This window comes from Coregonus clupeaformis, chromosome 20 (assembly GCF_020615455.1).
Source record: "Coregonus clupeaformis isolate EN_2021a chromosome 20, ASM2061545v1, whole genome shotgun sequence".
Classification (NCBI taxonomy): domain Eukaryota; kingdom Metazoa; phylum Chordata; class Actinopteri; order Salmoniformes; family Salmonidae; genus Coregonus; species Coregonus clupeaformis.
This window is the reverse complement of record NC_059211.1, coordinates 63,368,366-63,383,837: the sequence shown is the minus strand read 5'-3', so window position 1 is coordinate 63,383,837 and position 15,472 is coordinate 63,368,366. Positions and strand designations below refer to the sequence as shown.

Genomic DNA, 15,472 nt, shown 5'->3' with positions numbered 1-15,472 from the left:
GAGGACAGCGGAGTCACTCACCACCTTCCGGAGACATTTGAAACCCCACCTCTTTAAGGAATACCTGGGATAGGATAAAGTAATCCTTCTACCCCCCCTAAAAAAAAATCCATATCGCGATAAATTGCCTAAATTGATGCGATAACATACATAGAACGATAAGTATAACAATGTGCACAACAGTTTATTTTTTAAAAAGTATCCTTTAAACTACTACTACTAGTTTGATGGTTGTAGCCATTGTCCCATTAACAATCACACATATTAGCAAACGTATTTAATTTCAAACTTCACATTTCTCTATAATAGGCTACTTATCGTAATGAACGTTATCAGCAAAATGCCTGCGATAAATGATCGGTATGGTCGGTGTTAATAATTTTCACCTCTAGTCTAATTAGCCCCATACTCAACTCTACATAATTTTGACTCGCTCAATTTTGGGACACTTGTGCATATGGCGGAGGCGGGCGTGAACGCGCAAATGGAGGGGGAAGGGGGCGATTTGAGATTGAGTCATTACTATTGTGCAAAGGAAGGAAGCGAAGTCTCATCCCTCGCTAACGGAATCTCTTGGCCAAACCCCTCCCTTCCACTAATTTCACCCGTGTTTATCATATGCAAAAAGACAGTTTTTGTTTTCATGAATTTTTATAATATAGGCAATTTTGAATTTGTAGCTGTGGAATCTAGTGGAAACCGTTTATCATCCACACACGGGCTTGAAAATCACTGCACCATCTTAAGCACCGCCTTCACATTTTTTTTTTTACATTTTAGTCATTTAGCAGACGCTCTTATCCAGAGCGATTTACAGTTAGTGAGTGCATACATTTTTCATACTGGCCCCCCGTGGGAAACAAACCCACAACCCTGGCGTTGCAAGCGCCATGCTCTACCAACTGAGCTATAAATGACGAAAACCCAAAACCAGGAACTACTGCGGCTCGTAATCACAATTCTACGTGAGCCTTGACAGATTCTCGCTGTTTCATCTGTCCATGAGAGATTAGCTGATTGTCAACCGACACTACCTTCTTCTGCATTGACTTCTGTTCTGATCCTCTGGTTTGATCATGGGGGAGTGGATTAGGGGGCGGGACTACCCGAGGTTTCTTGTTCTCACAGTAATCCGCCAATCCTTTCTCGGTGCGCTATTCTCTCATCGCTTTTACCAGAGCGTACTGCCAGAGCGCCTTCAGCACCTGGACAGTGGCCACCACTCGTGCGCTCCGACCTAGGCTAGATCAAGCTCTCCTGCTCAGGAACCTCCCCTGCTAGCTCACCTAGGCAACACTGAAACACTTTTTCAGAGGGTCCCAATATGATCGAACATAAAAGAAAGGGTGGTTGTGAAGACATTATCAAAGTTGAGGATTTTGGCAGACAGTATTCACTTTACAATTGAATAACTGAAATTCAAAAGGTAAGCGTTTGTCTTTTCCCCCCTGCCTATGTGTGTGTAGAGAGGTGGTACTTAAGTCAATCAATTACTCGTTTTCTTATTATGATATTGATAAGATACTATTTTGAGTGAATCATATTTACATTTACATTTTAGTCATTTAGCAGACGCTCTTATCCAGAGTAATATGCCATACTTCTGTTTTTGTGTCTATTTTTGAAATAAATAGTCAGTTAATGTACTTTTATTCTGTGTATTTAGGTCTGCATGCAGCATTGACTCATTGAAAGGCTTGGATAAGAGAATCCTAAAACCTCGGGACATTGTGGAGTAACCTTGTGGACATTGTAACTCAACGTAGAAAACATCCTCCATTACAAAGCAGCGGACGACCACGAACACCTCGAACATGGACGTCGTAAAAAGTTTGAACCTAACAGACAAAGCAGGAAATTTGATAAAAATATTGATTAATGATGAGGATATTCTCTATAAGGAATATAAGCCTCCTCCTAGGGACATTATCCAGCTGCCTAAATCCATGCTATATCTCCTGATGGCAGCTGTCGTGGTGGTGGCTGTGGCTTACGCCATCGTCGGTCACCTCATCAAGGACCTGGCCCTGGACATAGCAGGTAGTTGGGGGGACTTTAAGGACAAGGGATGTTACATGAGATTGGGATTAACCTAACAGGTTACCTGCACTAAGTACTATATTGATCAGAGTTTTAAAAGAAAATCAAGGACCTGGCACTGGACATAGCAGGTAGTTAATCTGTTGGGGGGACTTTAAGGACAAGGAATGTTACTTGAGATTGTGAGTAGAGTAGCCTATCCGGTAACATGCGCATAATAGTGTTCTCCTTTAAAGTTCCAGTACTATATTGATCAGAGTTTTAAGTAGAAAGAACATACTGTATTTAGTGTACACTGGAGTGTGTCAATCTATTGATGGATAATTGTACATTTGAGATAGTTTTTAGCCTATTAGGTTTCTGACTGTATAGCAATTGAAAGGTTAGAGGGGGTTACCTAGGGGATAAGGAATGAGATTCGGATTAACATGTTGACTGCACACATGATTATGTATAACTTCATCAACACTATAGGCTAGAGTGGAGTATTAATAGATCATTGCAATTGCAGAATTTCTTAGAGAAGATACTTTGGACCCATTGACTTTATGTTAGCAGGTCTGTGGAAAATGATTTTGACTTAATGCAAATGTGATGCATTTGTGGGAGAACCTACTGTATAGGAAGGATTGTGTAATACCGGCCCCCATTAGTTTCTATCCTACTAATCACAGAAGAGCCGCAGATAGCCTATGCTCCTTGAGGCATGATCAGCCTAAGTATGTACAAAGTAGGCCCAAAATCACACCATCCACCTCTATCTCTCCACCTCTCTCTATCCACAGACTGCCTGCTGAAGACATGTTGTACCCATTGAGTTTCTATTGTTTAGCAGGCCCCTGTGAAAGATTTGGCTGTGATAAAAGCCTACATTTTATAAACTGGGGGAACCTAAGAGAGAAGAGTCATATCCCTAACCCCCATTAATTTCTATGCTACTAATCACACCATCGATCCCCACTTCTCTCTCTCTCTCCACAAAGACTGCCTGCTGGGTCCCATGGAGCCTGACCCCCTGAAGGATGGTGACCTGAAGCCCCGCGGTCCTTCCCACATGCCCCCCATCATGACCAACTCCCACCACAATGCCTTCCACGTCTGGGATACAGACGACGTCATCATCCCCATGACCCCCATCGAGGGGAGCCCTCAGGCCAGCCCGCTGCTGAATGTCATAACCCACATACCCTCCTTCTTCCCGCACTCGCACAGCGTCAACAGTCCCGCGTTGAGCCATTCCCTACCTGGCCGAGAGATTAGAGTAGAGTCGGACGCCTAAGGCCGACTATAATAACCTGAGGTCAACCACGGGCGGCAGGTAGCCTAGCGGTATGAGCGTTGGGCCAGTAACCGAAATGTCGCTAGTTAACCCTAATTGCTCCAGGGTCGCTGTTGATAATGGCAGACTCTGGCCTTGACCCCATTCTCCGAGTTTGTCTCAGGGAGAGTGGGATATGCAAAAAACACATTTCCAATTCACACGTGTGAAATACGACAAATATAAGCACCCACCCACAAGATACGGTGCAATAACCACAGAGAGAGAGCAAGAGAGAGTCAGAGGCCTAGGGACGATAGGATGATGCAATAAGTACTTTATCAAAGGTGACCCACCTGCTCTGAAGATGGAGAATTGTTTAGCATTTGAGTGTCTTGTCTAGAATAATCTGAAGCCATTCAAGGCACGGTGCAATAACACTCATTTTGTATGGCTAATTTTAGTACAGTACTGGTTCAGTTATGGCGAAACCATATTTAGTTAGCTATTCCATTAGCAGTTATTCTGGTGCTCAACTTAATTTGATTCATATGGCTCATGTAATTGACAGTACCAAACCTGTAGCTTGCTAGCAGATCCGCATGCTGTACCAAACCTGTAGCATGCTAGTAGATCCCCATATACTTCCAGTCATTGCGCTAACGCTAGTTAGCATTGGCTTGTGAAACTAGCTCTAACTTCCTTCATACTGGACACAGAGACATCAAAATGGTATCCACAAGTTCATCTGACTCTGGGGAAGTAGATAAAGGGCCTTATTGCCAAAATCCCAAAGTATCCCTTTAACAGTACCAAACCAACTTCCTTGTTTAGCCTCAACACATTCCATCCCAAAATGTCAGAGGAGCAAAAATAAGACTTTTGAATGTCTTGGGCACATCATTGTGTATTCACCGGGTGAAAAGAAAATTACAGGACATCGTAGGACTGATCGATGGACGGTTTTATGACGCTTTTATAATTTCACCAACAACGTAGTTGGAGAGTTACAGATATCCGTCAAGCTTAATTTATATGGATGGACCTTTTCTGGAGTTGGCCCAAGTGGACGTATTCTCCACAGCTTTCGTATCAAGGAAACCCCTGTTGAACAGGTTTCCCTTGGCAAAGAGGTCTTCTGACCTCAATGGGACCATCTGGCTAACTAAAGGTTAAATAAAAGGGGATCTGATTTAGAACCAAAGTTGGTGGGAGCAGTGCAATGACGGAAACGGAGTGACGGAAGCATTACCTATCATCCCTCTTTAAAGCTTGAGGGGACAGCTTAAGATTGACTGACAGTTGTGTATTAATGGCGATGGGACAAGGAGAGGGATGCCGGACTTCCCCTGTGAACTTTCCATCGGATTTGTGCCAAGTCACCACACTTCCTTCCTCTCTTTGACACCACCAGACTAGTAACTTTTCCTCCTCAAGCATTTAAACCATCAATAAACACATACAACGGCCACATTTGCGTATTTTAAAATGCATCTAATGTTGAATGTTCCGTAGGCCTATGTATCTGTGGGCTATTCTTTCTTTACCAACATGGGTGTCAAAAGCACAGGCAGCTGGTGGCATCTTAATTGGGGAGAATGGGCTCATAATAATGTCTGGAACAGAATTAATGGAATGATATCAACCACATGGTTTCTATGTGTTTGTTACCATTACATTGACTCCATTCCAGACATTATTATGAGCAGTCCTCCCCTCACCAGCCTCATGTGGTCAACATTTATGGTAAAGTGAGTGTGGGACAACATTCAAAACTTCAACTAAAAGAGGATATACAGTACCAGTCAAAAGTTTGGATACACCTACTCATCCCAGGGTTTTTCTTTATTTTGACTATTTATTACATTGTAGAATAATAGTGAAGACATCAAACTATGAAATAACACATATGGAATCATGTAGTAACCAAAAAAGTGTTACACTAATCAAAATATATTGTATATATTTGAGATTCTTCAAATAGCCACCCTTTGCCTTGACAGCTTTGCACACTCTTGGCATTCCCTCAACCAGCTTCATGAGGTAGTCACCTGGAATGCATTTCAATTAACAGGTGTGCCTTCTTAAGTTAATTTGTGGAATGTATTTCCTTCTTAATGCATTTGAGCCAATCAGTTGTGTTGTGACAAGGTAGAGGGGGTATACAGAAGATATCCCTATTTGGTAAAAGACCAAGTCCATATTATGGCAAGAACAGCTCAAATAAGCAAAGAGAAATGACAGTCCATCATTACTTTAGATATGAAGGTCAGTCAAATCGTAACATTTCAAGAACTTCGAAAGTTTCTTCAAGTGCAGTCGCAAAAACCATCAAGCGCTATGATGAAACTGGCTCTCATGAGTACTGCAACGGGAATGGAAGACCCAGAGTTACTTCTGCTGCAGAGGATAAGTGCATTAGTTACCTACTTGGGCCAAGAAACACGAGCAATGGACATTAGACCGGTGGAAATTTGTCCTTTGGTCATGAGTCCAAATTTGAGATTTTGGGTTCCATCTGCCGTGTCTTTGTGAGACGCGTTGTGGGTGAACGGATGATCTCCGCATGTGTATTTCCCACCGTAAAGCATGGAGGTGGTGTTATGGTGCTTTGCTGGTGACACTGTGTGATTTATTTAGAATTGAAGGCACACTTAACCAGCATGGCTACCACAGCATTCTGCAGCGATACGCCATCCCATCTGGTTTGGGCTTAGTGGGACTATCATTTGTTTTTCAACAGGACAATAACCCAACACACCTCCAGGCTGTGTAAGGGCTATTTTACCAAGAAGGAGAGTGATGGAGTGCTGCATCAGATGACCTGGCCTCCACAATCCCCCGACCTCAACCCAATTAAAATGGTTTGGGATAAGTCGGACGGCAGAGTGAAGGAAAAGCAGCCAACAAGTGCTCAGCATATGTGGGAACTCCTTCAAGACTGTTGGAAAAGCATTCCAGGTGAAGCTGGTTGAGAGAATGCCAAGAATGTGCAAAACTGCCATAAAGGCAAAGGGTGGCTATTTGAAGAATCTCAAATATAAAATATTTTGATTTGTTTAACACTTTTTTTGTTACTACATGATTCTACATGTGTTATTTAATAGTTTATGTCTTCACTATTATTCTACAATGTAGAAAATAGTAAAAATAAAGAAAAACCCTTGAATGAGTAGGTGTGTCCAAACTTTTGACTGGTACTGTATGTTCGTGAGAATATGGTATTAGATTTATTCTGTTTGATAACACCTGATACTAAGGTTATTTCCAGGCTTCAGCAGGATTAGCTTAGTTGATTTACAAATTAACTAGTAGGGTTGAGTTAATTCACTTAGTAGGGGTGAGGGTAGGTTAAGGTGAGTGTGTGATACCCATACAGGTGACCTGGGAAGAGGTTAGCGATAGGCCTATCTAAATAGTATTTTAAGTGGAAACACACTACCTTATGCAAACAAATATTAGAGGGTAAGCACACAGTAGTAGAGCACGGCGCTTGTAACGCCAAGGTAGTGGGTTCGATCCCCGGGACCACCCATACACAAAAATGTATGCACGCATGACTGTAAGTCGCTTTGGATAAAAGCGTCTGCTAAATGGCATATTATTATTATTATTATATTAATTCAAGTACAGTGTAGTATATTTCAATGCTCTTCCTGTGGCTAGTTATGTTCCATAATTGTTGTAGTTTTCCAGAAAGGCATAGTGTTACACAATTTAAAACCCACGATTCTTATTTAAACTGGATATTTCCTGATATTGCATGTAGGATTTGAAACTTTATGCTGACTGCGCTCATCTCATCTGTGCGGGTCTTCCAAGTGCCCGTCTTCCTTTATTGAGAGAGCAGAGAGCGGGAGAGGGGGATTAAAGAGAGAAGGTTACACACGCAGTTTAGCCCTCGCTAATACAGACTCCTTTTATTACTTTTCAGCCAGGGAATTAGTGGATCAGAGAGCAGTTTAATCTGAGGCAGAAGCTCAGAAGCTCAGAACCTCACAGACAGCAGTTATGGAATGATCTCATCAGGACAGCAGCTTAGTGTACCAACAGGAAATGAGAAGTTTTGTCACAGTCTTGACAGATCCATCCAGTGTTCTCCCATCTCAACCATTGCACTCTGGTATAGTCTGCCATCCTAACTGACCTGCCAGAGAGGAAGGTAACTAACTGTTCAGGGATGTCACAATGAGACCAATGGTGATTAAAACAGCTGTTTCCTTCCTCTCAGGCAGCGCAGTTAGGATGGCAGAACGTCACACACTATGACTATGGAGACGGAACAGAAGTTCATCTGAGTTAATTTCATCCCCAGCTTTGGAGGACAAAGCTCAACTTCATATAGGTTAAACCAATCAAACTATTAGTGTTACTGTCAATTGGATTATAAGCCTTGACCAGAGGATATGAACCAACTACTCTGTACAAATTTGAATAGGAAACTATATAATGAGAGAATATATTTGTGTATGTTGAATAAAAATATCAAAGACTATACCTGCAGGACCTCTTGGGAGGGTGAGGTATATCACATTGTCTTCAGCAGTCAGCACATGGCTGAAGCTACCTGCCGTATTAACAGCAGATCTAGGCCTAATAACAAGCATAAACCCAGCAGTGACACTGTTAAGACACGTTGGCGTCGGGAATAGGTATTGCCCCACCACCGGTAAAGAGGGCTTAACGCAAGACTGAGGACTTCGCTAAGGTCTTTCTGACTCAGAGACCAGCTGGGACACTGCTGGAGTCCCACTTGAATGTTTGAGAACTGATTCTAGAATTTGTATGTAAAGTTTCTAGAATGTCAATTTGTGCAAGACAGTCTTACTGACTTTTTCTAGGCAGATTTTTTAACCACTCATAAACGTGTTTATACAAGGAAAAGGAATGTTTAACTTGGTTATCCAATAAAGATCAGGCCCGGATGTCAGTCCACAGAGGGAGAGTAGGCCTGCAAGGTAGATACACAGTATAACCAGTGCGGTAGAGGACATTTTGGGATAATCCTAAAACAGATTGGAGATAGGAACATGTGACGCGTGGATTACCGCTCCCTGCAGTTTGGGACATTGTAGTGACTGGCAGGTTTGACCAAACTAGAGGATTCACATTTTTCTAATAGCTACACCTGTGATGGTGCATGCAAAGTCGTGCTGTGATTGAACTATGGTAGGGAGACAGTGACTGCCAAATTACACAAAAAGCACAGCTGGTTTGGGGGAACATTGTGTGTAGACCAAATAGTTTTTTGTCATCCTCAGCTATATGGGTAATATAATGTTATAGTTAACATAACGCTGAAGGAGATATGGCGTTGCAGTAAACATGCAACAGTATCTAATCATGTAAACATGCTACAGTATCTAATCATGTAAACATGCTACAGTATCTAATCATGTAAACATGCTACAGTATCGAATCATGTAAACATGCTACAGTATCTAATCATGTAAACATGCTACAGTATCGAATCATGTAAACATGCTACAGTATCTAATCATGTAAACATGCTACAGTATCGAATCATGTAAACATGCTACAGTATCTAATCATGTAAACATGCTACAGTATCTAATCATGTAAACATGCTACAGTATCTAATCATGTAAACATGCTACAGTATCTAATCATGTAAACATACTACAGTATCGAATAGTGTGTCACATTGAATTAATGTACACAAACCTAATTAATTACATTATTTCAGACATCTCGATACAGTCACGCTATAGTGTCAGTCGGTCTCAGGTTAGTCGAGACAGCATGTTGTAACCAACCCTGACCTACCCTTGACCCTTAAAAGGGGAATATCGCTCAAAACAATATTTTTGTATTTTTTTTCATTAGTCCACTGTTGATACAAAATGCTTATGATGCGTTTTACATCATCATGATGATGTGGCTGGAGACACTTTTTCTTAAAAGTCCAATATCTTGACAACTTGACTGCTGACATACAAAACATTTTATGTCTGTATCAACAGTGGACTAATGAAAAAAATACCAAAATATTAATTTTGAGTGAAATTCCCCTTTAAGGTTTTGACCCTATGCTAAGAGGACCTGGCTCCATGGTGTGACTGACATGGCCATCTGGCTACATGAGCTGTCCTGTCCTCAATAAGTCTGTCCCTGTCCCGTTCTGTCCTGCTCTCAACCAGGTCAGCTCCCTACTGTACCTGCCAATGCCGTGACGTTATGATTGCAACTGGATGATCCGGCCTGGCTACTACACAAATGGCTTATATATTTAGATCTCTAACGTTCTTTATTTTCTAGTGTACTTCATGCATTTGTCAATAACAAATGGATTGCGCAATGTGGCCAAGGATAAGACGTTGGCAAGGTAATGTAGGCTACCTCACACTACCCCACTCAACATGCATTGACGTCAATTCAGGACAATACACACTGTACAATACTGGTGCGGTGTGTTTGAGTTCAATCCTATTGGTGGGTCTTGACAGTGCCAACACCAATCAGCCCTGATCCCTGTTGATCCGCTATTGGCAGCAGACCAAATGGCTCTCTTCACCTATGAACAAAAGAGCATGGTCAGCAGCACAACCAGAGACAGAAGAGAGACATCCTACTCCCTATGAACTAAACAGACCAGACCCAGACGCTAATGCATTGGTGCCTACAGTATGGGAGCGCCACGCCTTAAGCAGGCCGTAACTGTGAGCATTTTGTTCAATGGTAAACGGCGTGAGTGGGACATCTTCATTTATCCACCATCTTTGAAAAGAGCATGGTCAGCAGCACAACTACTGATCTCACAACTCACCCCAACTGAAACAAATCTTGTTAGAAAAGAAGTGGAGCAGACTTCAATCTGTCCAAGTATCTAAGCCCAATTGGATCATTAGTGCCAGTTGGACTAAAGTGAACACCCCTCATTTGGGTTATTACAGTCATCAAACCTTGTCAGAGCCTGGACTTTTTGAGTCAATTCATTTAAGACACTGGCAAATATAATATAAAATGCCATTTAGCAGACGCTTTTATCCAAAGCGACTTACAGTCATGTGTGCATACATTTTTACGTATGGGTGGTCCCGGGGATCGAACCCACTACCCTGGCATTACAAGCGCCATGCTCTACCAATTGAGCTCCTTTGTCACAGTTTCTTTGCTAGCGATGCAGTGAAATAGTCTGGTCACTAGAGGGCAGCATGTACAAGCAGAAATAGATGACTTGCTCGTTCAACCCCAATGTAAAGGAACTAATGCTGAGGCCCAATTACCAATATAGCAAGTCTTGAGAGATCTAAACAGATTGGAGTCATTGTGTAAAAATTACAGGAAAACAATTTCAAAAAGGTTATTTATATATTTTTAAAAGGTCACAAAAATTCTTACATTTAACTTGAAAACATCCATTCTGTACTCAAACCCTTTCCTTGTTTATTAAAATACATTAAATGCATTAGCCTCCTTCAAGCTACTTTCAAGCAAACTCAAAATGCCACAGTTGTTTTCAAAAAAACTCAACCTGAAATCATCCATCCATCATGAGCTTCGATAACTGCCAGTCTGCATCCACACACCTCAGCCATCCATCCTATTGGACATTTAAGTACATGCTCAATATCTAGCCCTTATGAAGGACTACGTTTGAGTAAATTGTACTTTGACAGAATTGAACTGCTAAAGTAGAAGTAATGTAAAATAAATCAATGTAGTCCTTAATTTAAGGGCTAGGTCATATATAAAATGTCAAATGTGACCGTTTATTTTGTAATATCTTCCACTAGGGCTAATCCTTGTCGTCGCTGCCATTTTGGTCATCGTTGAGGTCCCTGCGTGGCAAGACAGTGCGATACAGAGACGTCCCTTTAGCCTGGATGAAGGTGAGGGTCATCTTGTCCTTGGTTACCTTCAATACAATACAACTTTATTGACCCCTCAGGGAACGGCAAATGTGCGTCTGAAATGGCACCCTATTCCCCATGTAGTGCACTATTGACCAGAGGCTCTATATAGAGAATAGGATGCCATGTGACACATCCAAAGTCCATCTACCACACAATCACAAACAGTATACAGAGAATAGACAATTCAATAAAACACCAACTCCATATAAATAGAATTCCTAGAAAGGACACAATTCTATTTCTATGACTGACACCGACCTCTCCGTGGACAAAGCCTCCCAGGGTAGAAGCCTGGCCTGTGAAGAACTTGAGGGTGTCTTTGGGGACATGGTGCAAGTGACGCGTGTCTGGGTCCAGGAAGTTACCGGCACCGCTCACTACATAGCCCACACCAGACTCCTTCAGGTACTGAGGAGAGAAAAGGGAGAGGGGGATCAGTCAGGGTAATGTTCAGCAGAGAGCAAACATTTTAAAACAGTGACACTACCTGAACAGATTTTTTGTTTTGTTGTGAAACGTTTTTCTACAGTTTGCCCTTCCGAACACAACCCTGATGCAACTTAATATTATCCATCAATAAATCGTGAATGCTAAAGTGACATGCTAAAGTAAACAATCAATATCTTCCGTATGGCCTTCCTTTATCTAACAGCAACCCTCTGGTTGATAGAACAGTTGGTTGCACCAGCAATGGGACACTAGTAGTTTAGGAGACGACTATGCGAAATGTAGTTTCAAAGCATCAAAACCTCCACAAACCTGAAGGTTGTGGTCGTGACCACAGAAGTATGCAGTAGCCTTGTGTTTGACCAGAAGGGGGCGTAGTCTCTTCAGGAGGCACTCTGTGGGGCCGTGCTCAGACACTGACCACACCGGGTAGTGACCAGCCACAAGCAGGAAGTCAGCCTTGGACTGGGCCATCCTCTGTTGCAGCCAGATCAACTGGTAGGTGGTTACAGTAAATGAAGACTTTCTTATTGATTAATTTCCACTTTATTACATTCTTGTTTTTTGAATTTCTGATGGAGAACTTGTCAGCAGTTGCAACAAATTAACCATAAGGACAAGAAATGAATAACAAAAGTGTAAAAGTACATCCAGTTGCAACAATGGTCAGGTAGACAGGGTCGGTGGTACAAAGAAAGTTTAATAGAATCTCAAATCTTAAAAAGGGAACTTTTTTCAAGTCCAAGCAAACATTTTATTTAGCAACGCCAAGAATAATCTGTGTACCTGTCGGTTGGCCTCTATGGAGCTGAGGGGTCCGTGGGGCTTCTCATCATCGAAGTCATTAGAGTTACCACACAGCATCACTGTATCCAGCATCATGATGCTCAGAGTGCGCTTGGTGTTGGGGATACGGAAGTTCAGCTCGTAGTAGTAGTGGGGGAACCTCCTGAGGAGGGAGTGAGGCTCAATGAATGAAGACTGATCAATGAAGGCTAAGATAGAAACAGCTCAGTGAAAAAGCCTGCATCCCAAATGGCACCCTATTGCATACATAGTGTACTACTTTTGGGACTCAGACTAGGATTCTGCAGTGAAAATACTGATTCTGCTGCATGTTACATCAAAATTCATGATGAACTGGGATAGGGAAAACTTTTACAGAAGGTTTTATACTATCAAAGACTTTCATAAGGTCTATGCAAAGATGGTGGATAAATGAAGATGTCCCACTCAGGCCGTTTACCATTGAAAGAAAGGGTCACAGTTCCGTTCTGCTTAAAGGGTGGATGTCCAATAGGCACCAATGCATTAGCAGCTGGGTCTTGTCTGTCTTAGTTCATGAACCAGAGAAAAGGAGCGAGTGAGATGTCGCACCTCTGTCTCTGGTCTAAGTATCAGTTTCTTACCATCGGTCAGACTTGCGGCTGTAGTCGATCTGAGCCTTGACGTTGCCCGCATGGTCATGGTTGCCAGCCAGGATGTACCAGGGAATGTTGAGAGAATCAGCCGTGTACACACGCTCAAAGGTATCCTGAGAGGGAAGAGGTCATTTTAGACAGATTGATAAACAAGCGCATTCCCATTCTGTTTGCAAACCTTACACATTTAAAATTCCTCAAGACTTAGACTCAGCAACTAAGCATTAGGATCAGAAAAACATTCACAGCAAAGAAAGTAAAGATATTTGATCATTATGCCATAACTGGAGTCCGGTTGGAGTTACTCTGCCTGACAACTGACCTGGAATCTTGGAGAATCTGCACTGTTCACCCCAGAGTAGTAGAAGTTATCACCCAGGGCCAGAACAAAGTCTGCACCCATCTGCTCCGCTACCTTGCCCATCTCCCAGGCCGTAGCCTTCTCCACCGGTGTAATGTAGGGAGGGTAGGGCACCCCGCCCCAGTCCCCCAGAGCCAGGAACCGGATGGACGTTTGGTTCTCTGGGGGAGAAACAAACACCATACATGTAGCATTTTAGCCATTTAGCAGACGCTTTTAACCAAAGAAATGTACAGTTCAAAAGTGTATGAGGCCCATGCAGGAATCAAACCCATAACATCCTCCAACAAACGTATAGAGTCTCAGAAAATGTAGTGTATGCACACAACTTACTATAACAGATTGATTTCTAGCCAAATAGGATGTGTCAGTGGAAGTATAACTGAAAAGCAGTGGAGGCGCTATAGGAGGACGGGCTCATTGTAATGTCTGGAATGGAATCAATGGAACGGAGTCAAACATGGGTTTTCCATGTTTGATACCGTTCCATTTATTCCATTCCAGCCATTACAATGAGACGGTCCTCATATAGCTCCTCCCACCAACCGCCACTGTTGAAAAGGTACATACTGCCGCTTCGCTCCAGGTCCTGGAAGGCAGTGGGGAAGCAATGGACCACAGGGAGGGCAGTCAGCAGGAGGGTGAACAGGGGAAGTGCCATCTGAAGGACCCAAAAAGATTATCACGATAACTTGCAAGTCCAATGTGAGGACTAAGAAGAACTGAAAATACCCTGATATGACACTACAGATTGTGCTTTGTCAGGAAAAATGCTACAAACTACATATTGAAACTAAAACATGCAAACTCAGCACAAGCAATAACCTTACATTGCACCAACTAAGCAGGAAAACCACCACAAGTAACCAAGGCTCTCTCACCGTGTGTTGACAGACACAATCCTCTATCTTCCCCAGAGAAAGCACCACTTCTTATAGGTCCAAAATTGCTGCTTATTGATTGTTTAGAGAGTAGATCAATCCCAGATGGGACTCACTGTTGCCAATCAGAGTTCTATTACCATTGTGGCAGGGAAGCGGTTTTGGCCAGATAGTAATACAGCTTGTCAGAGTTTACCATTCGTAGCTGGTTAGGATAATTAGGTTAATGTTAGGGTTAGCTAAAATGGTAACAAATTAAACTTTTGATGTCAATTTGACATACGCTGTATTCTGTTGAACCATAACCCAAGAAAGGGTCATGACTCATGACCTCATCTCCCGCATGAATCTTGCAGAAGTAAAGTTTTAAACCTAACTTGCATCTAGCCAACATAAACCATTTAAAATAACCTACATCTCACTTACTTAATTGATTCTCCAAACCCCAGATACAGAACAGTCAACTTTACATGGAGTAAAAACAGAAAATGCAGATCTATTTTGCAACAAAAAAAAGCCAGACATTCCTTCCGAAAAAATCCTGAAAGTGCTGTTTCTCCAACAATGAAACCCTATAGGCTGATAAGAATGTAATGTAAATACACTCACTGTGATAAGTAATGATGCAATGGTGGCGAGTTGTCCGGAGTGTCCTACTGCAGCCGGGTCAACACTCATCTGTCTACTCAGTCTCCACTCTTCTTTTATCAGCTCCTGTCTGTCTGTCCTGATAGAGCCAAGGTAACCAACCCCCAAGGCCAGCCCCACCCAAGCCCCACCCTGCCCCCAGCCACAACCACAACCCCAGTCCGTGATCAAGCCCAGACTACGACCATGCCACTGGGGCATGACAGTTGCTCACACCCTTGACCCCGAGTCAGTCTTGGGACCAGAGAGGGAGTGTCGGCAGCATGTGACTGACATTGGTTATAAAAGCTAATGGTCAGACTCCACATTTTCCACCTCAGTGTTTCTCATTTTCCGTCTCTCACACTTCTGTTTCTTCTCTCCTCCCCCTTTGCTCTCTCTCTCTCCTTATCCTGTTGACCAGTATCTTGTAAGCTTGATGGATTGCTTTTGAGCAAGGGGTCCTCTTCCTTTTCATATGTTTGCAACAACAACAACAACAAAATAGTTTCCCATCACGTGTCTTACTTATCAGTGCTTATAAAATCACAGCTAGTTTC

At 42.5% G+C, this 15,472-nt stretch overlaps 1 protein-coding gene across 4 annotated transcripts; it reads right to left on the bottom strand.

Annotated features, from left to right (window-relative positions):
* Positions 1–10,611: 10,611 nt before the first annotated feature.
* On the bottom strand, positions 10,612–15,037 carry acp5a (acid phosphatase 5a, tartrate resistant). Of its 4 annotated transcripts, none has more exons than XM_041867371.2 (8): positions 14,895–15,037; positions 13,975–14,065; positions 13,366–13,565; positions 13,032–13,156; positions 12,409–12,571; positions 11,935–12,117; positions 11,434–11,583; positions 10,612–11,177 (listed from the first exon to the last, which is right to left on the bottom strand). In XM_041867371.2, the coding sequence occupies exons 1-8, from the start codon at positions 14,961–14,963 to the stop codon at positions 11,058–11,060; spliced, it is 1,101 nt and encodes a 366-aa protein (XP_041723305.1). In that variant the 5' UTR covers positions 14,964–15,037; the 3' UTR covers positions 10,612–11,057. The 4 variants fall into 4 exon arrangements, with proteins under 4 accessions (XP_041723305.1, XP_041723309.1, XP_041723306.1 ...); XM_041867375.2 differs by lacking the exon at positions 14,895–15,037 and adding an exon at positions 14,712–14,846; XM_041867372.2 differs by lacking the exon at positions 14,895–15,037 and adding an exon at positions 14,286–14,657.
* Positions 15,038–15,472: the final 435 nt, after the last annotated feature.

Bases quoted from the DNA above. Each gene is read 5' to 3' on its own strand.
- acp5a (XM_041867371.2), bottom strand. From the start codon at position 14,963: ATGAGTGTTGACCCGGCTGCAGTAGGACACTCCGGACAACTCGCCACC. The intron at 13,157-13,365 runs GTCAGTTGTCAG...CTTCCCTCTCAG, and splicing joins CAGATTCTCCAAGATTCCAG to GATACCTTTGAGCGTGTGTA. The intron at 11,584-11,934 runs GTTTGTGGAGGT...TTCTCTCCTCAG, and splicing joins GTCACGACCACAACCTTCAG to TACCTGAAGGAGTCTGGTGT.